The following is a 27,854-nucleotide window of genomic DNA, read 5'->3' as shown; positions in this document are numbered from 1 at the left end:
AAATTAAAAGCTAAATTTTTTTTATTTCATTTTCATTTTGGTTCATTCTTGGTTTAAAAAAATCTTTAGGCTCCATATGCAGAGCGAAATGGGAACGGTCCAGCATTTAGCAATAATTAGTATAAACTCTGTTATTATTCTTCATTTTTCAAACTACAAGCTACAAGCATTTTTGGATTATGCCTTATGTTACAAGCACTGTCTCCCAGAGGTTTCCCCACATGTCCAGCGCTGACAGCAAGCGGGTAAAGGACCGGGTCAACGAATTCCTACGCTCCCCAAGGAACTCTGTTGCCCACCGACGTCTGCACTTTTGAAGACACTTTCTTTTAAAATACATTTCTTTTAAATACATTTAAAAATCTGTTAATATTATATTTTAGTAGTTGTATTTTATCTGGCAATTTCTATTAAAAAAAAAATAAAACCTATATCTATCTCAAGACCTAGTCATGTTTTTTGTGGTTGTTTTAATTTAAGCGTGTCTGCTTCTATTTTAGCCAATTTATTTTCAATAAACTAAAACAAAAATAATAATAAAAAAGGAAAACGAATACAGCTTGTTATCAGACTGTAAAAAAAATGCAATGAAAAAGTCATGACAACTCGTTTTTAAGGTTGGCAACTTTAACTTATAGAATTAAATTTAAGCAATTTAATGCGTTATTATACTAGTTTAAATCTGAATTTTTAATACTATTAATCTGAATTTAGAATCTCATGGAATTTTAAGTTTAAATGGATGAAAATGCCACAGTTAATGGTAAATATAGCCTAAATAACAGAAGACCTTGATTGCATGTTACCATGAAACTAACAGAATAATTCGTTTTTGTACATTAACAATTCATGTATAAAATGGCACAGCAACATTTATATCAAACACTTTTACGTTGTCCACAACTGAGCAACGCGAGAGGAATGTATTGCGCAAGAGCGCACAAGTGAATGTGAAGATAATTTTTAGGGGGTAGGAGGATTTTTTTATTCTTAAATGTTCATATGCATATGATTTCAGTATGACGGAAAAATATTAAAATGAGCAAAAATATGCCACAGTAGACCAGCTGCTCATGCTGACTGCGCTGTTTACAATGCATATATGCGTGTGAGGCACCAGCGCATAAAACAGCTGAAATATACCACTCTCAATTTTTGCTTACACGGTTAAGGCATAATTGGAGACAGTTTGAAAAATTAAAAACAACAGCAGTTAATAAGAATTGTTTGCTGTTAGAGCTAATGCTGGACCGTTCTCATTTCGTTACGCATATGGAATTTGAAGGATTTCATTTATTATTTTTTGCTAAGAGCAAACCAGAATGAAAAATATATATTTTTTAATCCTCATATATATGTATATATATATATATATATATATATATATATAGGAACACACACACAGATTAGAACATTTAATATTTTTATTCTGGTTTGTTTATATATATATATATATATATATATATATATATATACATATATATATATATATATATAGAGAGAGAGAGAGAGAGAGAGAGAGAGAGAGAGAGTTATAATATAATATAATATAGTTATAATATAATGCTATTGATGTTTTACTTGTCCTTTCATCTTCGTTTACAAACCCTCATTTTATTTTTACAGTCAGTTCAAAATTCGTGCCTTTGCGCCATCTGGCGGTAGTTAAGCGAATTATTTTAACACACGACTGAATTCAATTAATGCCGCGGCACCGCTGCGGCGGTACGCGCGGCGGTAGTGCCCAAATAGGCTGTCAACCTACTGTCAAAAACATCAATGACTTGGTGAGGTGGCTGTTCTCACTCCGACTCTCAGAAAGAGGAAAGCTGGAGGGATGCATCATCAAACAGGACCAAGTTTATTTGAAGCTGATAAAAGATGGAATCCATATTCATAAGGTGGAGGACAAAGACTTGCTTCTGAAATACAGGTCAGTTTGCAAGCATCAAAGAGCCATGTACATACTTGTGAGAGATTAAACCGGTACCGCGGTGACTTCACCAAATGATAAGCAGAGGGGTTCCTCTACATAGACAGAAACAAATGTCTTGAGAAAGTGAACTGAGCTGGCATGATGCTGGCCCAGAAGCAGGGTTGCCAGGTTTGCAAAAAAAAAAACCAAAACAAAACAAAAAAAAACAGCCCAACTGCAATTCAAAACTAGCTCAATAATGTTTTTTCAGCAGCCGCTTTCATGAAATCCTGTTCTGGGTGGGTGAAAAAAAACCTCTAAACTTCATAAATTTTACAGATTTAAATCAATAATTAATTTATATGCTCCCATTACATTTTTTTTTTCAGCAAGAACACATCAAATTGATCGAAAGTAACAGCAATATTAGAATGACTTCTGAAGGATCACGTATGAAGGATTACTGCCTGCTGAAAATCCTGCTTTGTCATCACAGGAATAAATTACATTTTTTCATATTTAACATATTTAAGCAGAAAATAGTTATTATTTCCTAATACTAGTTTTTACTGTATTTTTATTTTAAAAATGCAGTGATCATAAGACCTCTTTCAAAACATTTTTTTTCAATATCTAATAGCAACAACATTTTGAATAGTAGTGAAATGTTATGAATGGCAGTGTATAAATTATAAAGTATAATAGTTTGTCTTGTGTTTTACTCAGTACTAAAGGTCATGTTTGAATTCACACAGAAAATGACTTATTACTAATAAAGGAAAAAAAAACATCAACATATCAACTCCCTAAAAGAACAAATTAACACTTTTATTTTGCTGCCTTGGTAGCACTAGCATTGGAAATGCGACTTTAACATTTCCAGTGAATGTCTTCCTTTAAGTGTCCCAGAGGAAGTGCCTCTTGATTCTCCTCATCTCAGAAGAGTTTTAATTAAGCTAATAAGAGTTAATGTTTCTCCTAATACCGGAGAAAAGATCATTTAGATCCAGCACTGATATTGCCTGAATGCAGAACATAGAGAGACCATTAAACTTGAATGTAAACATACAGTGCACAGTGGAAATTTCATCTTTCACAACACTTTAAGCTTAAAAATACAGCTGTGTATTTCTGTGTATATTGTCTAGTTTTAGAACACACACACACACACACACACACACACACACACACACACACACACACATATATATATATGCATGTCCCATAAAAATGTCCAAAGTTAGACAAATAGGCAACCAGAAACACAGTGTTCCTAAGCATGTAAAAAAACCAAAAACAAAACAAAAAAAAGATGAAGAAAATCTGCGAGTCCCCTTCTCTGATATTTATAGAAATCGCTCTGGCTGTTCAGGGAAGCATCGAGGCAGCTGCTAACAAGGGAGCTGAGGACAAGACAGCTAGAGCCAGATGTACACTCTACTGATTATGAAAGCAATGTGAAATAGAGCCTTACCCGTAGGCCACGCCTGCAACTGTGCACTTCTTAAACTGCATGACGTTGCAGGTCAGGGTGCCTGTCTTGTCCGAAAAGATGTACTTCACCTGGTTTCAGGAAAGAGAGAGCAATAAACTAGAGTTACGTAGTGACACTTAAAGTCAACTTTAAAATGTTTTCTATTTTAATACATTTATGTAATATTTAAAGCAGCAATTTCTCCAGACTTTAGCCTCACATGATCCTTCAGAAATCATTCTAATATGCTGATTTGGTGCTCAAGAAACATTGCTATAAAAGTGTTCATTTCAGCTGAGGAGTAGTATATATTATGCATAATTGCATGAAATTAGTTTTTGCAAACAGAAATATGCAATTGTTTGTTGTTTATTTCTGAACGTGAGGGCAATCAGTACCTGTCCCAACTCCTCATTCAGGTTTGATGTCCGGGCCATAGCTGGTGTGTTGGAGACTTCATACAGCATGTCAGTGTCCTAAAATCACCAGGCAGAATTAACAATCACAACTGCTTTCTATTAATACCTTGCCATCTGGACTCCAAAACATATGCCACTCTTTTCATACTCTGTCAGTCAAAACAAAAGGAATGAAACAACCGCTCAAAAGTCTTGACACTCGATGGGAATTCACAAAACTCCACTGCATCTAAAAGCGGTGTCTGTTTGCTATAAGTGCCTTGCCCCAAATACAATTTTGGCATCTTCAAATGGGTTATTTTGATAAAGCTCCACTTTCGTTTGGGCGGTGAAGTTTTCTGGGATTGGCCCTGGAGGTTTAGCCAGTCTGCATTTCAAAGACAGCAGATTCATCACACAGACCGAGCTCCCGCAGTTCAGCCTCACACTCACCCAGTTGATGAAGAAAGCCTGGATGAACTTGATGACCTCTAGAGTCACCAGAAGACTGATGGGAATCAGGTTGTTGAAGAGGATGATGAAGGTGAGGAAGTTCAGGCCGAAGTTGGCCGCTCCACCATCTGGAAAAAGAAGAGCGAGGGGAGGAAGAGGAGAGAGAGGTAGTAAGCTGACAGAAAGTTTCTAAGCTATGAAAGGCAAGATGGGATGGGGTGGACTGAGGAGAAATGATGGAAGGACAATAATGCCAAAAGCTCATCTGCTCTAATTTGCAATGTTTTCACAATGCCCCACTAGCGTTGTGTGAGCATTGTGCAAACACTATACAACTCTTCCACCTAATCTCTCCAGTAAGCTTCTAACCTACAAACTCATTCAATTCTCCAATCAGGTCTCCGTTAATTAGCAGCTAAACTTGATTCTTTGACATCATAGCGGTGGCCTTGGCAATAAGGGCAAGATTCAAAGCAACACATTATCCCACAATGCACTGGGGGTGAGTAATCATGATTTTCCATCGTAATCAAACACCAAATTCAACAAAGAGAGCAGCACAAAGAGAAACAAAAATGTAATCAATAAAAATAAGACCACAAACACAAGACAGCTCACACAGTGTTAAAATCAACTTGAAACAATATCCACAACCCATTTTACTTTGACATTTAACCATGTTTAAAAGGATATTCAAAGAGAGAAATGCATTAAACTATTAGTAAGATCTAAAAAAAACAACATTACACTAGCCTTAAACAAAAATACAATTCTAATTCTGGTGTCTTATGTGTCCCAAAATTTTATTTTACTCTTTTTTTGTTAACATTAAACACTGATGAAATGTCCATAACGAGACTAAATGGGTTCTTTTTGATTTCATGTTGACTTTAAGCATGAATAAAAAGCTTTACCTGGGGATCCGCAGAATGCAATAATTCTCTTTCTGAGCAGTTAGGAGAGGGAGCATTTTCTCATAAATAGAGTCATAGAACTAAAGAGGCTGGGCTATCATACAACTGCTTTTGGAACGGACTCACTAAGAGAGGAAGAGGATTTGGCTAGTGGTAGGAAGAAAGACAATCAGTTTGGATGTTTCAGTATAAAGGAGGAAGACCAGTCTAAAGTACCTTCCAATCACATGGAGCCGAACAGAGAGATGGGACATTTAGAGATATTTCAATCATTTGGAAGATCCCAAACGTGGTACAAGTAATAATGCACAAAGTTTGACTGTCTCTTGTATATCGGCTGAACAAGACCTTTCCTGGTGGAAGATTTTTGGCTGCGTCAAACTACTGAATCGTCTAGTTAATAAACAACACCCAACAAACTCCAAGTTGGCAATAAAGAAAACAATTTCTCTGCATTCAATGGGTAAACAAATGCATCTCTACTCGCTCACACATGCTCACACGACATTCTGAAGCATGCAGGAGGATGCAGCACCATCTCGCTCAACTACTGCAGGTTCACTGACATCAGTGCAGCAAGGAGTCACGCTGCTGGGTCAGCACTTCTCAAGACACCCGTCAGCATTTGCGCAGCACAATATCTGCCACCTGTTATTTCATGGTCAGGAGTTCAACATGGGTGACTGTTGTTGCAGGTGGCGTGAATGCATAACAAATGACTGCTGCTCAAGTGCTCTGGAGACCCACCTGCATAGAGGCACATGCGTTGGTTTGGATTTATACTGGGCAGAAGCAGTGTAAAATATCAAAGGGGTTCAAAGTCAAATGAATTATTTATGATGAATAATTACTCATCTGCCTGAAGTGTGCAACGCTCAACTTAATGAGTGGAAGGTGTGTATCCGTCACCCTCAGTGTATGCCTGCTAACCCAATCTGGAGACCTTCAAGCACAGCTATTGCATTGTTTTTACCTCTAGGGATGAATCATAATCTGACATCCAGCAGCACAAAACCAAACAGAGGTCAAGATTTGGCTGGTTAGCCTGACCCAGTTAGCTTGCAGATGTCATAACTACACCATCTGGTTGCATAAAGCATTTTTCTCCGTTAACAGCTATTCAGATGAAGTCTGTATTCTGACTAATTAAAGTTTTCAAATTCTGTTCTTGTGCAACTGCTATTTTCATGAATAGAAATGCTAAACGGTTACAATACCATAAATTTTTTAGGGTCATTCAGAGTTTTTAATGCTTTGAAAGAAGTCTCTTATGCTCATCAAAGCTGGATTTATTTGGTAAATAAAATTATTACATAAATACATATGTACGTAGATAATATCAGTAATATTGGGCCACATTATTACAATTTAAATGTTTTAACATTTTATTCATAAATGTTTTTCTGCACAATATTTCTGTGGAAACATGATACTTTGTTTTCAGTTTTTTTTTTATTAATAGAACGTGTTTATTTGAAATCAAAATATTTTGTAACATTACAAGTCTCTTTACTTTCAATGCATCCTTGCTAAATGCAAGTATTAATTTATTAAAAAACAATAAAAAGACCCTAATCCTAACCCTAATTGTTTTAGCATGAATCCTTGATTATATGATTATAAAACTGACTGAAAAAGCAGGAAGTGTCCTTGGTTTATAAAGCAAGTATAATCTGCAAAAGCATGTAAATGATCAATGCCACATCTCTCTTTTACAGCTCCACAAGGAGGGCAAACAAAAAAAATGAGACAGAGTCCCTCTCCTTTAATTTCATGATGGATACCTGCTTTATGACCTCACTGTTCCCTCACATGGCACCCAACATCATTATTTCCTTTCCAAATAACTACGCTGGATGTGAATGATTACAGATAAAACCCAGCGTTCATGGTGGTGCATCTCAGCATTTGATGACATTTTCAATGAACTCTCAGAGCATACCAAGAAGGGAACTGTGTAGGCCATAGAACAAGCTGCGATCGATTCGGATACAAACAGCCCCTCCTATTTAAAATCAAGAGTAATGATGGTGGTGACACGTTAATTCATTTGCAAGCGTCTCCTGCCAACAATTAAACACATTTTTGCCTCTTGTTGGTGCACATAATTGTTAATTTTTCTCTTTTACAACTACCTGCAATGCTCAAGGCATGCAACAGATGTGTTACCATCACTACTCATTAAAAATTAAAGGCAGTGTTGTATTTCTTAATATCATACTTTTACAATCCAAACATTAAGCCTATTAGGATGGATTTGCTCATCTTCTCTAGAGCTGGGCCTTTTCAGCCTCGTCTGTCAGCACCGGTAAAACAAACACAGCTGAACGAGGAGGTGGGTAAGAAGAAAAGGGGGGCATTTAGAAAATGTCACGGTTTGACCTCCAGGGTCTTCTGCTTCTGCACAGGAAGACGTTTCTAACTCTTGCTCTGACAGCGCCCATGGGTAACTCGCTCCTCTCCACGTGTGTTTCTTTGGGTCCGAGGCTTACTGTCGTGGCTCATTTGTTAGGCACGAGCAAAAGGACGCTGGCACGGCCAAAGCCAGAGCTTGCGAAGTGTTTAACGTGTCACCAAAATAAAAAAAGGGAAGGCACGCTTTTGACATCAGGCATTAAGAGGGTCTACACAGTGTAGAGCTGGAAGGGAAAAACATATCATTGGATTCCTGGTGTGTGTGCAGTCCTCTGCAATTACCCTCTCAAAGTAGGACAACCATATAAGTGGCTTCGGTAGCTTAGCAAAAGCTGAGCTTCAGTTAGGGGTTAGTAAGGAGGGGTTCATTCACAGATGGCCAAGGGTTTTAAATGGTTGTTACCTGGAGCTGTTAAGAAAATGACAACAACAAAGAAACAAAAAAACAAACCAAACAGAATGTTAGAAAGGAAGCTGATAAAACCAACGAAAAAAAAAAGAAGAAGTACAGCAGCGTTTTTGATATTCAACCATTTATCCATTCATGTGTTTATGCATATTAGAACTAAAAGAGAAAAGTTCTCCTTTCCCTTTTTATTGACAAATATTCACATATGCAATGCATATTTGTTTACATTGAAGGAAGACGAAAATTACTGACAATAAAAAATAAAAATGAAAGCACACATACAGTAGACACGCAAGCGTTCTAGCATGACAGAAGGAAAGGGGTCTGGTTCTTACAGTTGAGGTCCATGTACCAGGCCTCATTGCCGTATTGGTACTTCCAGATGGTCTGGCCTATGGAGCAGACCAACGAAATGGCTAAGAGACAGCCAAAAAGCATGAGGATCTGAAAGTTGGTGATGCGCTCCACATTGGAAAGCTTCAGAGGGGGGAACGTGGAGTTCTGGAGACACAAAACTCAGATTTCTCAGACTGAAGCTGGATTTGGTATATGACTGAAGTAGACTGAAGCAGACAAATTACCTGCATGAGTTTGGTGTCGTGTCCTGTGTAGATCACGATACCATGGACCCACTGTGTGTTCCTGAGTTGTGCTCCTCTCAGCAAGATCTGATCAGGACCGAGAGGTACGGTGCTAAACATGGAGCAAACCCAACAATTGATCAACATATAAAAAATAAAAAATAAATCCCACCCCAAAAAAATAAAGCATAACATCAGGAGAATGTGATGTTAGACATACAGTAAATTAATGCACAGAGGGTATTTTATAAAAAGAATAGATTAGTTCCTTTCTAAATAAAGATACGCAATCAAACGTGCCTTTAAGTATCAGTGAGACATTTTCATTCTTCAACTTCGATAGAACAATTAATGCTGAAATTAACTTGTCTCACGCTCATCAGTATCTCAGACTAATGAAATACAAGGCATTTCTGCCATTGCTTCTGTTTTACTTTCAATCACCTCAAGCCACATTTTACCTTTACCACTCACACTCTGTCTGTCGATTTTTCATACCTGTGTCCATCCAGGCGAATATTGCCCACAAACTCATACAGGTGTCTGTTGGGACTCTCACATTCCATCCGTCCTGAGAGACGCATTAGACTGTCAATGTCCTTGATGTCCGCAGTGATCTGCAGACCCTGAGTATAACAAAAAAACTATTAAAATAAAGTAATACAATTCACACCAGTAAACAATTAGCTGAATTGTACAGTATTAATTAATAACAGTAGGTATGAAAAAAAAAATCACCTGTCTGATCTTGAGATTAGTTTCTCCATCTAGATTTGAGGTCTCAATGTAGCACATTCCTTGAGGTTCACTACAATAAACAGCACCATTATGAAAAAAATATACATCTTTAATACATCATGAAGACATATGGCACCACCAGTAGAATTCTTTGCAGTACTGAAAATATAATAAATACAATAATATTAATTTACACTGTTCAAAAGTTAGGGGTCAGTAAGGTTTTTTTTTTTAGCAATTACTGAGCAAGTTACTGTTTTTAGCAATTACTGACTTATTTAATTGATCAAAAGGACAACATTACAATTGCATTCAAATAAATGCTATTCTCTATTCTAAGAATTCAAAAAAATATCAAGAAGCACAACTGTTTTGAAATACATATTTAAATATATAAAAGTTATCAAGTTACAATATCAGTATTACTATATGGACTATATTTTTGCTTAAATAAATGAAGCCATGGTGAGCACAAGAGGCTTTCAAAAACAAAAAAATTGTACTAAGCCCAAACTTTTTAACAATAGTGCATCTTAAAATAAATTTTCACAGCCTACCTATTTTAATAAAATATCAAAATATCACATAAAACAGCTAAATGGCATTGGCTAAAATATGTAAATATTTCATATATAATTAATAATTAAAAATAAGTTTTGTTCACATCAATCAAAACCACAGCTAAATGAAAACCCATAATCAAAGATGCCTTTTTTCCAGAGCTAGTACAGTTTTCTGTTAAAAGGGTCATATGATGCTTTTTTAAAGATCATCATTTTGTAACAGAATATGTTGACATGCTTTAATGTTCAAAAAACACATTTTTCAAATACTGTGCATTATTGTAGGTCCTCTATACCTCGCCTCTCTGAACGCGTCATTTATTTATTTTTTTTTTACAAAGTTCCTCCTACCGACAAGCGCAGTCTGCTCTGATTGGCCAAATGACCCAGTGCATTGTGACTGGCTGAACACAGCAAGCATTCATCAGAAATATAACGCCCCTTTCCATAATCATGAGCTTCATCTTTCAAAATAAATGTAAAGACAGTTAATAATGTCCTTTAGTTTTACCATCAGTTTAAACCCGAAAGAAGAACAGAGTCATGTGACAGACACCGTGATAAAGCTTGTATGTGTTTGCAGTGCACAAGCCATGGACGTTTAAGACAGCTGACTCCACTGTGTGACCCTGCCTCTCTCTCTCTCTCACTCTCCCTCTCTCACACACACACACACACACAGTCAATAGCAAATAATACTTAAACTAATAACAAAGCATAGTTACAGTAGCTGATTCAGAAGCGCCAGATTGTCGTAGCAAAGTCAGAATGACCTCCTCTTTAGGTTCACGAAACGGTCGTCCATAAAATGCGTTGCTGTTCTGTTGCAAGTAATCTTGATTCCAGAATGCATCTACAGTACTTTTGGAAGGCCAAATAAAGTGAGTTTGCTTTCGCCTAGAAACACAGAGCATCTCCCTGACATGGCTGCTTCAACACTAACCGAGGTTACTGAAACAACGCCTTCTTTCTTTGAGTGAACATTTGGGCAGCATTACGCAAATATTTCCACAAAGTGACTTAGACATGTGGGGTGTGTTTGAATGAGGTGTTTCAGGGGGGCGTGGTAGTCTTCACTTTGATAAAGAATATCTCTTTGGATTTGAGACTTTAGTCTTTGCAACTTTACAGATCTTCTTCATGCACCAAGAGCTTGTAACACTCCAAAGAGAAAGGAACATTTTAAATTGCATCATATGACCCCTTTAAAATTATATTGATATTATTTATTTCAGTAAAGAAAGTCATATTTTCCCCAAACTGCATAAGTCATTTTAGTACTTGTACTGAAAATAAAATCATATTGCTCTAATGGGACTCCAGATCTTTCATTTTGTACCATTAGGAAACTTTCCCTCGATGCATCTTTGTTTATGGCCATGCATTCTGCTGTTTTTATTTTTAGTTACATCCTACACATGCAACAAAGGAAAGATGCAGCACACCAGACAAATGAACATTCAGTGTTAATACTGAGAAGAGCAAAAGCAGGATAGCGAGTACACAGGGCCAAAGCTGTTACACATCTCTCCTTTAATAAACGATAGCAGGCGTGAACAGAACACAAGGTCCTCGTACTTAAAATTAAAAGTTATCAGAAAAGTTTGCTATGTTTGGGTCTGTATAAAACAAAAATAGATGTCAATACTGATTTTTTTCTGTAGCTGTCAAAAATTTTACAAGTCCCCACCAAAACATCATATTTATCTTAGGTTATCATAGATTCAGTATAAGGACAATGTGCTTTACTATAAAGGCTCATGACAATACTGTACATTGTGGTGATGTGATCGCATGCAGAGTCACATCAGAGTCTGAGCTCCTGCTGAAGCCATGCATTGTGCCAACAGCTGTGACATTTACAGTCACTCAATGGTTCTTTTCTCCAGCCGTGTTAGAGAAGCGCTTTGTTTTTCCTGTGTGCACATGCTGAAGCATCTTCAGTACAACGCAGAAGTCTGTAATACACATTTCTATGGTTATAGAAAGGGCTTCATTAGTATTTTCTGCTGGGAGTTGAACAGAGTCTTCCTCTGAGAATGATGTGCCTAGTCAGCCCATTTTTAGTGCTTAAATTTAAGAATCTCACGACAAAAGGGTGCTCCAACAATGATGCATGGGAGGTTGAGAGTTGTGATACTGAGTCGTGATAGTCTCAACTGGCTCTTTAATTGCACAATTATCAAACACAGTGTGGCTGAGAAATATATTGAATTTAAAACAAGGTTCAGGATTGTATAGCTGGTTACAAAATAAAACACAGTCGATAAAATAATTTAAATAGACTTTATACAGACTAAGTTTCTGGAAAATTTGTTTTGTGATCTATGTCTCACTATTTTTAAGTGTGAGCCTTTAGTTTTGACAGCATCCCTGATTTAAACTTTAGCAAAACCATATTAGAAATTGGGAAATTCAACAAATTTCTTTTACTCATTTCAAAATTTGTGTTCATCTGAATCGTTTTCAAAAGATTCATTTTTCTTGCACTAAAATGTTTTAGTAAAAACATGTGCAGTTAATGTTGGTAATATATTTATACTGTAGTAGTATATTCCCAAAATACTCTAAAATCTGCTAAAAATATATATATATCAGACGGTCTTTACATCTATGTTATAATCTTATTGCTTAATGTTATAATAATGCATACAGAAAAACTGATATCACCCAGCGGTACCCAACAATATCAATCAGATCATTGTTTAATGGCATTACGAAGAATAGCATTAAAAGATGACAAAACACCATCAGGCCAAAACAAGAAAAAAAATGTAAAGAGAGAAATATTAAGGTACAGATTCTCTCCACCTGTGCACCCCCTGCTCCCTTCCCACCCAGCCCACATGCAAACCGGAGCTATTCCTGACCTGGACGACAGAATGATGAGGTCGGCCGGGAGGTGATCTCCATTGGCTGCTCGGACTACCTCCCCTACCGTCACCTTAATTACCCAGCAGCCCCGGTGCAAGGGGAATGATGTAAGTGAAGTCGGGAGAAGTTGATCATCACATGAGGTTGGGAGGGGAGGGTGAATGGTGGAGATGAGTTGAGTAAAAGGACATAAGATGGGCAGAGGAGGAAGAACACGCATAACAAGACAGGGAGAGAGACACAAACACACCAACGTTTAATCTTCACAGAGGAAAAAACACAATGTCCACTACTCAAAACCCACCCAGGCCAGGCTAAACCACCAGTAAAGTGGAAGAAAAACTTTTATTTTACTGTTATCTGTGGCTGATATAAATGTCTGTAACACCGCAGAATTTTGGGTCAACTTAAGGCCTGGTTGACAGTTGGATTTTGACCGTGAAGAGGACAACTTCATCAGGTCAGTATTAATCAATAAGCAAACATCCACTAAAGGAAGTGCTGATTTAGAATTTTCGCTCATTTTATTGAAGAAAAACACGGCTTAAAATAAAACTCTGCCATTTCTGGCCCTCATTTCATAATAAACCACTAGAACCTTTAGGTTTGGAACAAAAAAAGGGAAGTAAACAATGGCAGAATTTTCAATTTTGGGTGAACCAGTCATTTTACCCTTCATCCTTTGTGGATAATATATAACATTTATATTATTAAAACCATCAACTGATACCATTTGTAATGACACTGCACTAATTTGGAGCTTTGTCTGAGGGTTAATTGTAATTAGCCTGTTAATCATCACTTCCTTTGGGTGTTAAGTGTGAGACAGGGGCATAAGGATGGACAAGTTCCTTTCTGATGACGTAGACTCGTCTACCTGGATGACAGCAGTATAGCATCTGCGGGTACGAAATCTTTGCCATTAACTTTAACTATGTCTCCAACCACAACCTGTAAAACACAAACTAGTTATCACTTCAAAAACGTATAGCAAACTAACAGCTGCTGGCGAGAGTAAAGAAATAAGAAATATTAATTTCACTCATATTTCGATCCAAACATAAGCCTTCACTTGAGACTAGCATTTAAAATGAGGCCAATTAATCAAAATAATTCTCTGTAAAATTCAAAAATAAACAATTAATTTTTTCGGATTTGCATTTTTAATCCTCTTATTAGCCATAATCCAGTAGAAGCGGAGGACGCTGCTTCATAGCTGCCATTTTGAATCAAAGTGGAGAACTACTTAAATATGCATGAGTTGATATACGATTTATAAGTAGGCCTATATTAAAAATACATTATTCATACCTGCATTGTAATTCAAAGTGTGTCACAATGTGGCTTAATAAAAGGATGGGCTACAAGAAGCCTGGCTCCACAAAACTGTTTGAATATTGATGAGATGACAATAAAAATAAAACTAGATTTTATGAGCTGAAGTAGAAACAAGTTGTACTTCACTTTCCATTATAGCAGCACTTCGCAGAATTGCAGCTTCAGAAAATTATATACTAAAAGGAAACAACTATATTCTATGCCACAGTGAGGTCACCAGGGCACAGGTTAATGCACTCTTGCAGATGTGCACTAATATAGCAAACAGTAATGAATGCACAGTCCTCAGGTAATTATATCTCCAGCCATTTCCTTTCGCTTTCACCTTATAATTATGGACTGCGTGTTTCTGTCAGGGCAATTAGCTTGACTCTATTAACACGTTGAAAAGCTGCTCTGTGTCTGGCTGCATTAGGATCTCTATGGAGACCGCACGTAAGCTGCGGCCTGGTTAGAGTCTACTCCTGGATTCTCGACTCTTTAGGTCAAGATGAACAAAAGAAAAAGAGCACAGAGGGAAGTACCCTCTTCAGAATTCAAACCAAATCTGCTCTGGTTTGCACCATCGGGCATCTTTATATGCAAACTCATTTCTCAATCTGTTACTAAGAGTATGTCAACTAATAAAGGCTGGAACTCAGTGAGGCAACTGGTATGAGAAACACCATCCTGCTGCAGTACCTTCTCCCAATGTACAATCTCCCAAGCGCCGTTCCTCAATACTACAAAAGAGAGAGAAAGATCACCAACACAGACCAAGACACCAGGATATAAAAATGCATACGTATATACACATTTAAAGCTGAAGGTCGTCTTCTTGCAGGAATAAAAAAGGATGGAAATTTCTAATTACTAAATGCTGACTCATCCTGTATGGCTGTGTCCAATTTTTTGGCCGATCTAATTTCTCATTAGAAGGGTAGTGCCTTACTAGCAAATCCCAACTCAAGTATATAGTACAAATTAAAGCTACTGCCTATTCAAAGAGTCATTTACGTCCCACCTCAACTTTATTTCAATATGAAATAGAAATTGGAAATTTCAATAGAAAACTACTCTAATCAGGCATATGAAAAGACAAATGTTGAGAAAACAAATGTCTTACCTTGTGTCTCTTTCTTGTTAACAACACTATCAGCATTGTGGCGTTTCTGAAATAAAAAAAGATGTTATTAATCAAATAAGCCAATACAAAGTTTCAAATACATTTAGATGGACAGACATTATTTTATGGATTTTATTACTTTCTTCTGCAGTATAAAAGAACATTGGCACACATATGCACACATGATTATTCCAGACATATAAATATAGCATGCATTCAACATGCCATAAAATGAGAAAAAAATGAAAACCTTAGAAAATAAAATAAAAATTCTTTAAAGAGAAAGAAAAAGTGATGTTTTACATGTTAAGTGATCAATAAAACTGCTAGTCGAGAAGTGTAGAGATGTGTGTCCACTGAAGCACTCTATTCTGTCCCAGATTACAAGAGCTGTTTGATCCGCTCTAATCAAGAACCACTTTGAACGTTTCTATCTCAGAGAGTGAATGCGAATGAGCAAGATTGATCTGAAAACACTGATTAGCCTCTAAAAGCTCTACATATACATTTGTGCTCTTGCCTCCAGTCCTCTCTGATCGCCTAATTATCCTCCTGGTTAACACTGGAAAAATACGTCCAGTGTCACCTTGGTTTGTCCAGGATGACTTGTTTATGTGCTGTTCAGAAGACAACATGAGAGAAACCTAATAACTTAAAATGATGGCACTGTGCTTAAAGTTCCATGAGCGCCAGTTACATAAATGCAGATCATATCTACAAAATAAGGTTTTATAAAGTAATGTTGCTACTGACTACTAAGAAAATGGCCAACTGAAATTTGTTTATATAGACAATATCAAAATAAATCCATGCATACATAATTGCAGGCAGTCTTTCTATATTTTCCTTGCCCTCCTCCAAATCACTATCATATTGATAATATATTAAAATAACATTAACTGTGACAAACAGCAACGTTCATATTACTGGAGAGTTTATTGAGTGGCCCATGTCACATGACCTCTGCAGGAGAAGGAAAAAGTAAGACTGGTCTCAGATCCCATTTATCATCTAAATCAGCTCTGGTTCAGTGTCGGAGATAACTCATTCTCTCTCTTTCTCCTCACTCTCTCCTGTTTCCTCTGTTTCCATTTCCCTCACATTTTCATTCAGCTCAACATGGAGCAGAGATCAGGCTCTGCGGAGGGAAGTGATGATTTGATTACGCATCTAATCTAACTGATGGCTTGTCTGCAGTGAACATGGGAGCAAGAGGATATTTAACAATACTAGAAGGCCCCCAAAGGGAAGAAGAGACAGTGGTTTGGGTTTGTGGTAAAATGCAGCACCAAATCCCAGAAGGATTAGTGGAGTACAGTGGGGTGCAGCTGATAAGCAGCCCGCTGTGTGGAAAGCACTGGCGCGTCACCTCTTCGTTAGACTTGGTCTTTGTTAGAGATGCCAGTTTATGATGAGTTATGGATTATACTGAGCCTACTGGCTTCTTTTGAAACTCTTATATGAAGACACAGTAGGAACGCAACAAACAAACACTGTTCAAAAGTTTGGGGTCAGTAAGATTTTTATTTTTATTTATTATTATTATTATTTTATTCAGCAAGGATGCATTATTATAAGATAATTTAAACTGATGAAATTTCACAGTATTATATTTTTACTGTATTTTCCATCAAATAGGCTAAATGCAGCCTTGATAAGTAAATGACACTATTTTCAAAAACATTAACAAATAAATAAAAATACTAAGAAATGTTTAGTAGCATGATCAAGCTTTATTTCTTACAATAAGGGCAGGAAAAGTACTTCTGCACCATATTTAAAGGCCTTGCCAGCTCAAGAAAAACACCATTCAGACACGTCTTGAGTAGGGCTGGGACAACGCGTCGAGGTCATCGATGACGCCGACGCAAAAAATACGTCGACGCAAAATATGCGCACCGATTCGTCGACCTGTTTTTATTTCTCTAAAAACGTTTGCAAAACGTTTACCTTATGTGCGCTGAATATACGCGATGGCCGGATCAACATTCTGGCCAACGTTATATAACCAATCCAGGGGTTTTTCTGCATTGATCTTTTTTTTTGGCGGCAGTCAAAGCCTTATTTGATCGGTGAGTGATGTAGAATAGAATGACTGTGCTTCGCCTGACTGGGCGCGTACGAGAGAGAGCCCCGGCTGTGCGCGCACACTCACAGTCTTCAAACAACACGAGCGCTTCTTGCTCTCTCTCTCCCTCGTGCATATTAATCAAAATCATTAAACACGATAGAAAAAGGGCGAAACACCCAAGTTTCACGCGCACTCGCGCACTCACAGTCTTCAAACTACACGAGCGCTGTCTTGTTTTTTATTGAATGCTAGACATCAAGTTGTTATTTTCATCAGAAAGAAGAACTGTTTTTCAGTAAGCTAGGCCCTATGTGTTCAGTAAGCTTGTTTCAGTAAGCTATGTGTTTTCAAGGCTTCAAGGTTTTATTGAATGCTATCTCTATACAAGTGCAAAGTAATGCATTCTTAGTCTTTTATTTTGTAATTTTAAGAGCAATAAACATATATTGCAATGTTAAGGAATTCATGTTTTTTTCATTCAGATATGTAAATCAACATGTATAAATTGTTAGTAGTCAATTAATGGGGAGATAATCGAAATCGAATCGGTCTGAAAAATTAATCGTTAGATTAATCGATGCATCGAAAAAATAATCGCTAGATTAATCGGTTTTAAAAATAATCGTTTATCCCAGCCCTAGTCTTGAGATTGTGATGTCCTATTGGAATGCTACAGTTCAAAGCCCTTGGTCACAGCAAAATATCTTCTTTTGTGTTTGAAAGCAGGTCATTCAGGATTGGAACATGAATTTGAGATTAATTAAATTAGTTATTTTTCTGGTGAACTATTTCATTAAATACTATTCAAGCCACTCAAATCTAACCTAAATCTAAAAAGCTATTTTTTTTAATCACTTTGTTTTTACTTGAAGAGAACAGAAAGCTAAGGTCATGTGACCTCCACTCACAGCAGACCGGTACATGACAGCAGGGAGGTGAATTTACCATATGACCTTCATGTCCAGAGCTAGTTTTGACCTCTCAGACCTGAATAACATATAAAGTGCTGAGCTGGTCATTCTGACCACAGCATCCAGCGGGATGTGATCGGATGGCTGTCCAGAGTGATCCGGGGGAGAACAGGCTCTGATTTCAGGGTCACAGCACTATGGTGGATATGCTTTTGTCTCAGTGTTCACTCCTCTATGTAAATTTCTATGTAAAAAGGTCTTGGAATTAATTTGCATGGCAAAAAAAACATGATAGTTCAGCGTCAGCGTCAGCTGATGGGAGTGTGATGCATGCTGCTGTGTACCTGATCACCATTCACCAGAGAGTGAGATTGAATTATCAGGAAGAGTAAAAGAGAGAAATGTGAACGCGGTCTAAAAACTGACTCAGATAATATAACAGCTGTGAAGGGCAAGAGAGAATAAAACCCACAGCAAGCACGACTGCACTCCAGACAATAAGAAGAGCACAGTTCTTCCTTCATTAACCACTCATTAAAAATTATTGCAACTGCCAATGATAAAGAGCTAAGCTATCTGGTGTTGTCACGATACTATAATTTATACGTTGATACAATACCTGACTAAAATCTCTTGATAATACTACTGAACCGATACTACGCCAAAAACTAAATACAACAGGAAAGGTAACTGAATAATAGATGATTCACATGAAGCTTGTAGCTGTTTTATCTAGGGTTAGGGTTCATGCAGGGAGTGAAAGCAGAGCGCTGTCCTGCTGTCGCATGTGGACGCAACTCAGGAAATATGGCTCTTAATTAAACACATTCTTAAAGTACCAGTACTGGTAAAATGCAGAATCGTACCATTTTTAAAAGCAGGGTATCACGATACCTTTTTAGTACCGCTATATCATGCAACACTTAATTACCTCGGTAAGCTACTTTAACAAATCACTTCTATAATTGAATGCTCTCACCAGGTCTTCTATAATCTCCTTCACTGCTGCCACCACCAAGATGAAGAGTAACGGCACCAGTGTTGTCCACCTCCCTGTTGGTGACACATCAGGGATTTGCTGTTGAGAGGAAAAAAATAAATAAAATGGACATATTAATGTCAGTAATTAATCCCTTCCTCCAGAAGAGCAAAATCAAAACATGAACATCCAAATGGCACACTAACCTCTTCACCTACAGGGCATGAATACAAACACTAATTAAAGTCTAGCATAGCATTTAAATGTATGACCTCATGAAAAACACATTGGGGGGTCGGGGGTGGGGAGGTTGATAAACTGCTCCATTTTGTTTCCCAGCAATCATAACAGAGCCTGGGGGTCTACATCCCTGGTGGTGTTAGTATTTATCACCAGGAGGTCAAGAAAGCAACCTAAGGGAATGGCAATAACCATCAGAACGTCAGCAGCAGTGACTTTGATGGATGATTAGAAGTCACCATGCGACATATCCGTCTACCCTGCTGAACAGATTAGCTTAGACTAGCATAAATTTACAGACTGGTCCAGGCTGGTTAGGCAGTCGAGAAAGTGTCCTCAAGCTTATATATAATTCACACCATTACAACTTGATTAAACTTCTACAGTTTCTATCCTGATTCTGGCAAAACTCACAAAGCTTACATAATAAAGAAGTGGATCGTCTTTGGAACGTGTCCCTATCAGATAAAGTGTCAGAGCAGTGACAGCTTCAGACAGAGGCCAACAATGCAAAGACATACGATAGGAAACCCGAAACGGATTCCTTTTAACCTGATGCCAACACTTTCCCTTCTGCGTTACGTTTCACTTAAACAGGAGCGTACGCTCACAACCAAACCAGAGTGGTGTAGAAGAAGACCAGAGCAGTCGATCATCATGGAACCTGAGTGTCAGGATCAAAATATTTAGTTGATTATGATGGCATAACCAGAAGCAGTTTTTGAGCGGTTTTGATGAAACAGCATCTATAAAAACCAGATGGTTGCCTCAGCAAACCCATCCCTCCTGTTTTTCTCATTCACAACATGCCTGTGCATTTCATTGCATTGACAGCGGCGTGATGAAGATGCACAGAACCTGTGCTTCGAAGCCACCTGACTCCCTCCGTTTTACCTCGCAGCTTCTCCTCTTTCTTAATCTCTCTTCCCTCTGGTTATCGATTGCGCTACATTAAAGCAGAAGCACTAATTTAATGCGCTGCGCATGCACAGGGTCACACCAGGTTGCTCTATGGTGGATTCATCATACCTCCTGTATCTAAAAGAACGGCATGTTTATAGCATTCTGGAGCCCTCGGTGACTGCAGCGTCTGGTTATTACACAGATGCTGAAGCAGTGCAGTTAAAATCTGTTTAGGTTTCAAAAGCAATATATACAGTACACAACTTTTCAAAAGTTTGGAGTCAGTAAGATTTTTTTCATGTTTTTGAAAGAAGCCTGTTGCGCTCACAAAGGCTGCCTTTATTTGATCAAAAAGGTAAAAACAGAAACACAGAATAGAACAGAATATTATTATTTTAAAAATATACTATTTCTATTTTTAAATGTTTTTTAAGTAATTTATTCCTGTGATGCAAAGCTGAATTTTAAGCAGCCATTACTTCAGACTTCAGTGTCACATGATCTTTCAGAAATATTTCTTATATGCTGATTTGCTGCTCAACAAACATTTCTTATTATTAATGATGTTGAAAACAGTTGTGTTGCTTAACATTTTTTGTGGAAACCATACATTTTTCAGGATTATTTGATAAATAGAAAGTTCAAAAGGACAGCATTTTATTGAAAATAGAACTCTTATGTAACATTATTAATGTCTTCACTGCCCATTTTGATCAATTTAATGGTCCTTGGAATTCTTTCAAAAGACTCCACACCTTTGAAACTTCAGTACTCAAGAAGCTGTTATGTGGGTTTTGTTTCATGTTTGGGTTTTGTCATGTTCATGTTTTCATGTATTTTATTTTGTTATTGTTTGTGTCATGCTTCCCTTGCCCTCTTGTCTTCATACTATTGGTTCCTCTTGTTCATTGAGTCATGTTCTGATTGGTTTATTGTCTTATGATATTATCAGTTCTGTTTACTCATTGGTTGTTTAGTCATGTGTTTCGTTCCCCATTGGTTGGTTCATGTCATGTGTCCATCATTGTCTGTTATAGGTAGCCATGTTTTTGCCATTGTCCCGTCATGTATTAACGTATGTACCTGCTGTTGGTGAAACAAGTCTGTTTTTGTACCTCGTCAAGTAAAGTCTTTGTTTATTGTTTGAATTTTGGATTGCACCTTAGAAATAAACTGCACTTGGGTTCATCTACGCTCGCCTTCAGTGGACTACTCATTACAGGAGGAATATACTTTCCTTTCAAATGTATGTGCTAGCTAGGAATTAAAGGCATAGTTCACCCAAAAATAAAAAAATTCTGTCGTTAATAGCTCACTTTCATGTCATTCATGCCTTGTTTACTAGCAGAGGAATGCACACACTTGTTGTGGAACTCTTGTAAATGGCGGAGGACGCTGATGCAGAAGAGTTTGTTGAATAAAGTTGTTATTTTTCTTTTCTTTGTGCACAAAAAGTATTCTCGTAGCTTTGTAAAATCATGGTTGATCCACTGATATCACATGGACCATTTTAACAATGTCATTACTACCTTTCTGGGCCTGGGAACATTTTAGTTGCATTGCTGTCTATGTAAGGTCAGAAAGCTGTCGAATTTCAACAAAAATAGCTTAAGTTGTGTTCCAAAGATGAAGGTCATATGGGTTTGGGATGACATGAGTACGAGTAATTAATGACATTATTTTCATTTTTGGATTAACTATCCCTTTAACATTTTAATAGTCAGTAAGGTTATCTTTAAGCAGATACTAAGCCATGACAGGTACTAAGCCATTACAGGGGTCTTCACAGACATTTTCAACCTGTCCCTTACCCAAGCAACTGTGCCAACATATTTTAAGAGGTACAGCACCTGGCCACATGGTGCACTGACAATAACCTGCTCCTGAACACCAGTAAGACAAAGGAGCTCATTGTGGACTTCAGGAAGAAGAAAGGAAGCACGCATGACCCCATCCACATTAACGGGATGGTTGTTGAACGTTCGGAGGAACTGTCCTGGACCACAAACACCTCCAGCCTGGTCAAGAAGGCTCACCAGCGCCTCCTCTTCCTCAGGACACTGAAGATGAACCAGCTGTCTTCGGCCATAGTGGTGAACTTCTACTGGTGTGCGATTGAGAGCATCCTGACCAGTTGCATCACAGTCTGGTACGGGAACTGCTCAGTGGCTGACCGCAAGGCACTGCAGAGGGTTGTGAAAACTGCCCAATGCATCACAGGGACACCACTTTCTGCTATTGAGGACATCCAGAGGAAACGCTGTCAACGTCGAGCTCGCAGCATTCTAAAGGACTCCTCTCACTCTGGCCACAGACTGTTTAACCTCCTGCCCTCTGGGAGGTGCTTCAGGAGCCTCCGGACAAGGACCAGCAGATTCAGGAACAGCTTTTTCCCTACAGCTGTCTCCTTGCTGAACTCTGCCCCCTGACACCCCTCAACACCCCCCACACCACACACACAGACTCCTCCCCCTCTTCAACACTACATCTGACTGATTTATTTATTAATTTACCACAAGCAAAAAAACAGTAACTTGTTATTACTTGCACTACTGTCGGTTCATCCAGAAACACTGAATAATCCATTTGCACACTGAAATTTTTTCTATGCACTTTACTGTCAATTGCAATAGTGTAAATTATGTTCATATGTTCATAGTTCTGACTATAGTGTACATACAAGTTTACATAATCCATCTGTATAGTATATTCATAGTACACCTATCTGTATATCATGCTGATAGTATTTAAAATCTGTAAAATATTGTAGACCTTGTATATTCTGTACTTACTGCTTATTGCACTTCTGGTTAGATGCTAACTGCATTTCATTGCCTTGTACCTTACATGTGCAGTGACAAAGTTGAATCTAATCTAATCTAATCAAGCACTGAAATATGAAAACTCACAACGCAACTGGCCTTGTGTAGCAAAGCAACATTTGTGCTCACACACTTGTGGAGAGTATGTTTGGGGACTCTCATTGCAATGTAATGCACTATATTACTGAGGTTTTCACACTTGGTTTGATTGATTGGTCTGAACCAGAGTTCGATTCCACCCTGCTGTTCAATCAGTCCTGCCTACTTAAGAAACCCAGTGTCTGATCACAGAGGGTCAGGGAATCCGCAGACAGATGTTTATCTGCGACTGTGAGAGCTGACAGTCCTAATCTCTCCATCTTATCATCAGTATTCCTGCTCTGGGGGAAGAAGGTTGAAGACTAACACTAAAGTCTTACCTGCAGAAGGGCGATGAACAGGAAAAAGGAGTTTGCTGCTCTTCTAAACTGAGAGTACAGGAACCGCGGCAGGAACGTGAGGACATTGTACTTCGCAGTGCTGGAGAGAAAAGAAGAGAGGATGTTAGAAATGTTGTTACATCCTAACAATGAACACATTATAAAACCACCTGACATCTTCTGCAGACTGGGCTGACATAGTTTGTTTATCATCCATTAATTTCTTACAGTTTGCAATTTTTAGTGGGTCACTATTATACCATAACAAGTGATATTGATAATCAGGAATCATTACCATGACCCCCATTACGATTTGAAATCTCTCCCCTTTGCAACACCCAATGTCAGTTTCAGTGCCAGCTTGAGACACGTGCACGATCACATACTGAGTGATAGAGGGCGGAAGTTAATGACGATAAAGAACAGCTAAGTTCGAGGAGAAGAGAGAGATTGGGCTGTAAAGAGCTCTGAATTTGAGTGAACTACGGTGGGAGCTTGCCAGAGCCTCCATCTCTCAGACTGCAGACTGATTGATGCTCACATTAGGCCCAAGACAGCGAGGCCACTTTAGACTGAGATGAACATCCCACTCTGAGCCCTGACAACAGCCTGTTTATTCACCCACTTACAAAATGAACAGCCAACCAAAAAAAACACTTATTTCAATCAGAATATGGGTATGTATTTATTTATTATTCACTAATGATTCATAAAATAAAATATCAAAATAAGAAAACAAAGATAAAATACAAAATACAATATGATACAATAAAATACAGTATTCTTAATAAATGATACATATAATAAAATAATACATATACAAAGTAAAAATACAAACTAATAAAATACATTAAAGAATAATGTAAAAAAGAATACAATATTCTGTCCGCCAATAAACAGTCAGAATTTTTAATTAACATTTAATATAATATAATTGATATATAAAAGTGCTATGTAAATATTTTCAAAATATATACTGTATGTGTGTGTATTTATATATACACATAAAAATAAACAGTGTACACATATATTATGTAAACAAAAACTTATAGTTTGGATGGGATTAATCATTTGACAGCACTAAATATAATATAATAAATATAATATAAATTATATAAAAAACACAAGATAATACTATATACAATAAAATATCAAATATAATATTAAAATATAAAATGATTCAATATTCTCAGCCACCTAAATGCATTTCTAATAGAATAGAATAAGAAGAGATCAGCCCACCAAGACATTCTTTTCAATCAGAATATTAGCATTTAGTTTTTTATTAATGACTGTAATATAAAATACAATACAGCCACGTTAGAGAGACTGAGACAGTCTGTGAGCATTTCTAACATGAAAAGCGATACAAGTCTCTGTTTCACTGATCCAGTCTTCAAAGAGATCCTTATCAGACCACGGCACACAGCATACTGTAGCACAGCAATTATCAGCACCATACGAGATGGAAAGTTCTGTCAGGGGCCTGTCGCTCTCGCTTTTCTCCACTTTCTCTTGGCTAGTTTTCAGCTTTTGCTCAGTGTAGTTGCGTCAGGTGGCTAACAGCAGCTAGCAGCTGCTCCTACTGTGCGTCAGATCAAGAAACACATTTCCATGTTGCTGGGCTACTCAAATTCATGGAGGAGAGCAAGAGGGGAAAAATGACATCTCCATCTGTCCATATACTCATCATCTAGCACACATTAGACCTTTTTTTTTCTTCAAAAATTCAATAAAATGGGTGCAAAAACTAAAAAGGTTTCAAAACTATAACTAGGGGAAAAATATAATAAATAGTTTCAATATTGCCTATTGTTACTATTGTGGAATTAAACAATATGAAGCTCTTCAGAACCTTTTAAACATTTTATAGAAAGTGGCTGCTAATGCAAAGTTAATTTGACAATAACAATGATGGACACCATGAACTCAACATGACATTCTAGCAGACAGCTTTCTCACGGTGGTGCAGAGAGAACTGACCTGCGTCTCTCCTCCCATTTCCTCTACACGACCCCAGAAACCAGATCTAGGTCTGCTTCTAGACCTCAGTCGGGTGCTTAACCCACACGCTCTGCTCTTTTAGCACTACTTGGCATCATCATGCTTTTAAACAAACATGTATCGCACACGAGGGCTTCGGGACGCTAGCTCATCAGGCAGCCACTGGGGTGACTAGTGTAACTGCTCATCAAGATGCACCTCAGGGTTGAACCACGTGCTGTTAATCATTTTAATGGAGAAAAGGTTGTGGCGTTGTTGGCGGTAGTGTATTTACAAATGCATCATGCATTGTCTATAGTGTGAGGAGCAAACATACTTTTTTGGTTTTGGTGTTAGGAGAGATATGTTAATAATGTTTGTTTGTTTGAGGTGTCAAAATGTGTAATTTAACACAGCTTAGCATGTGCTCTATTATTCCCAGAATGTTGTGTTAATTTAAGTAAGCTTAGTATTTTGCTCAAGAGAAATGCAATGCGATCCCTCTTCCTTGTAGACTGGTATGCTAGTCTTGATTGTACAGTACAAAAGGAATGCTATGGGAAGCAGTTTGGCCAATCAGCTCTGATGGTAAAGATCTACTGAGGGTAACAACTTGAACTTGACCTAAAGTTCACACCTGCCACACAATGTACTATGTATCAGTTAAATGATCCTTCAGAAATCATTTTAATATGCTGAATTGCTGCTTGAGAAATATGTTCAAATTAGTTGTGCTGCTTAATATTTTTGTGGTTACCATGATATATTTTTTTTCAGAATTATTTGAATAATAGAACTCAGTACTTAAATGTAGGCCTATAATTAATTACACTGTAACAAGGACAGCATAAAATAAAGTGTAACCCATTTTTGCTAAATAAAAGTATTAATCATGAAATTTAACTACACAAATAAATACTAGGTAAAAGAATACATGTAATAAGACTTATTATGTATAAGAAATATTTTAATCAATATATTTCAGTGTTGAACCAGTTTTTATAAACAACATTTCACTCGCTTCATCACCGTCTTGAAGTTAATCATCCCCGTGGTCACCATGAAGGCCTGTTCAGCCTTTGTTTGAGGAAACCTGTGTTTGCACAATACACATGGAAGCACACGTACCTGACACGATTACTGCAGAACTTGGTAAACTGGGGCTGATTGATAAAAATGAGTCTGGAATCTTCCTGGTCTGCTAAAGAAGTCTTTTCTGACGTGTCTTCTGTCTTTTCATAACCTGAGGCAAGAAAAAAAGAGAGAGACAGAGAGGAATAAAGCTAAATGTAATAAAGCATGCAAAAAGGAGCATTCAGCTTTTATGAAAAATCAGCCTTTGTTTTGTTTTTTTTATAAAGTAACGGCTATTTAAACCATGAAAGATCAGATCTCCCAGCCACTGAAAACAAATCGCCTTTAACAAGATTACAATAAAGATTACATCTTTAACAAGAGTCAGACCCTGAAGAGCTAAAGACTTGACCTATAACCGCTAGAAGCTTTTCTGAAGCATGTGACTTCTATAGAGTAGCTTAACTGAATAAATAAAATAATAAAAAATGAATAAACTAAATAAAAAATGATTATGTATTTTACTATATAAATAAACCGGATAAATCTTGTGAATATAAATGATGATATGTCCTGGTCCCTATAATTCAGATCCAGACTCTAGGTCAATTAAGTCATTATTAGGGCTGGTGTTGTGACAGCCAGTGGAAAAAGAAATGTGTGATATTACAGGCACACTGAGCCCAAGGGAACAGATGAGTGAAAGAAGGGCAGCTCAAACAGATTCGCCTGCAGGCATCCACACGCGTGCACGCAAGTGCGCACACACACACACACACGTGCACGCACACACACACAAACAGACACACACACGCGCACGCACACACGTGCACACGCGCACACACACACACACACACAGACAGACACACAGACAGACACACAGACAGACAGAGAGCAGTGATAATACGAACTCAGTCTATTACAGGCAAAACTTTTAACTGGCTTAAGTTAATACAGTTTGCAACTAATTTAGAGCATGGAAGAAAAAGGAAAACTTTCATGATATCCAGATTCAGATTCAGATTATTTTATTTAATGCCATGTCAGCACTCAAAGCTATTTTCATGGCAAAAATACAATTACAAAAATACAAATATCATATAAATACAATAAAAAAAACAAAACAAATAAACACAGCAAGTCATATTATATAAGATTTTTTAAATTAACACATGATAAAAAATCAAAAACCTTTTCAGGCATAATCTCATTAAATATGTCCTTAAGTGAAGTAACTTCATAAGAGCATTCTGCTTGTAAGTCCAGGACAATCCA

At 37.4% G+C, this 27,854-nt stretch overlaps 1 protein-coding gene across 5 annotated transcripts in view; it reads right to left on the bottom strand.

Annotated features, from left to right (window-relative positions):
- LOC132109663 (phospholipid-transporting ATPase IA-like) overlaps window positions 1-27,854 on the bottom strand; it is a 143,981-nt gene that overhangs the window by 77,820 nt on the left and 38,307 nt on the right. For 3 of the 5 annotated variants that reach the window (XM_059515926.1, XM_059515928.1, XM_059515924.1), the window contains exons 2-14: window positions 26,634-26,748; window positions 23,523-23,622; window positions 19,139-19,237; window positions 15,178-15,223; window positions 14,754-14,794; window positions 12,731-12,804; window positions 9,298-9,367; window positions 9,058-9,185; window positions 8,560-8,671; window positions 8,314-8,479; window positions 4,241-4,368; window positions 3,788-3,865; window positions 3,390-3,478 (exon numbers count right to left, since the gene is read on the bottom strand). In XM_059515926.1, the coding sequence (XP_059371909.1) occupies window positions 3,390-3,478; window positions 3,788-3,865; window positions 4,241-4,368; window positions 8,314-8,479; window positions 8,560-8,671; window positions 9,058-9,185; window positions 9,298-9,367; window positions 12,731-12,804; window positions 14,754-14,794; window positions 15,178-15,223; window positions 19,139-19,237; window positions 23,523-23,622; window positions 26,634-26,748 (1,246 nt within the window). Of the gene's footprint in view, window positions 1-3,389; window positions 3,479-3,787; window positions 3,866-4,240; window positions 4,369-8,313; window positions 8,480-8,559; window positions 8,672-9,057; window positions 9,186-9,297; window positions 9,368-12,730; window positions 12,805-13,611; window positions 13,686-14,753; window positions 14,795-15,177; window positions 15,224-19,138; window positions 19,238-23,522; window positions 23,623-26,633; window positions 26,749-27,854 lie in introns of all 5 variants that reach the window. The other 2 variants (XM_059515925.1, XM_059515927.1) reach the window with 1 other exon arrangement.

The sequence above is a fragment of the Carassius carassius genome, chromosome 29, assembly GCF_963082965.1.
Source record: "Carassius carassius chromosome 29, fCarCar2.1, whole genome shotgun sequence".
Classification (NCBI taxonomy): Eukaryota; Metazoa; Chordata; class Actinopteri; order Cypriniformes; family Cyprinidae; genus Carassius; species Carassius carassius.
This window is presented reverse-complemented; position numbering and strand designations above follow the sequence as displayed.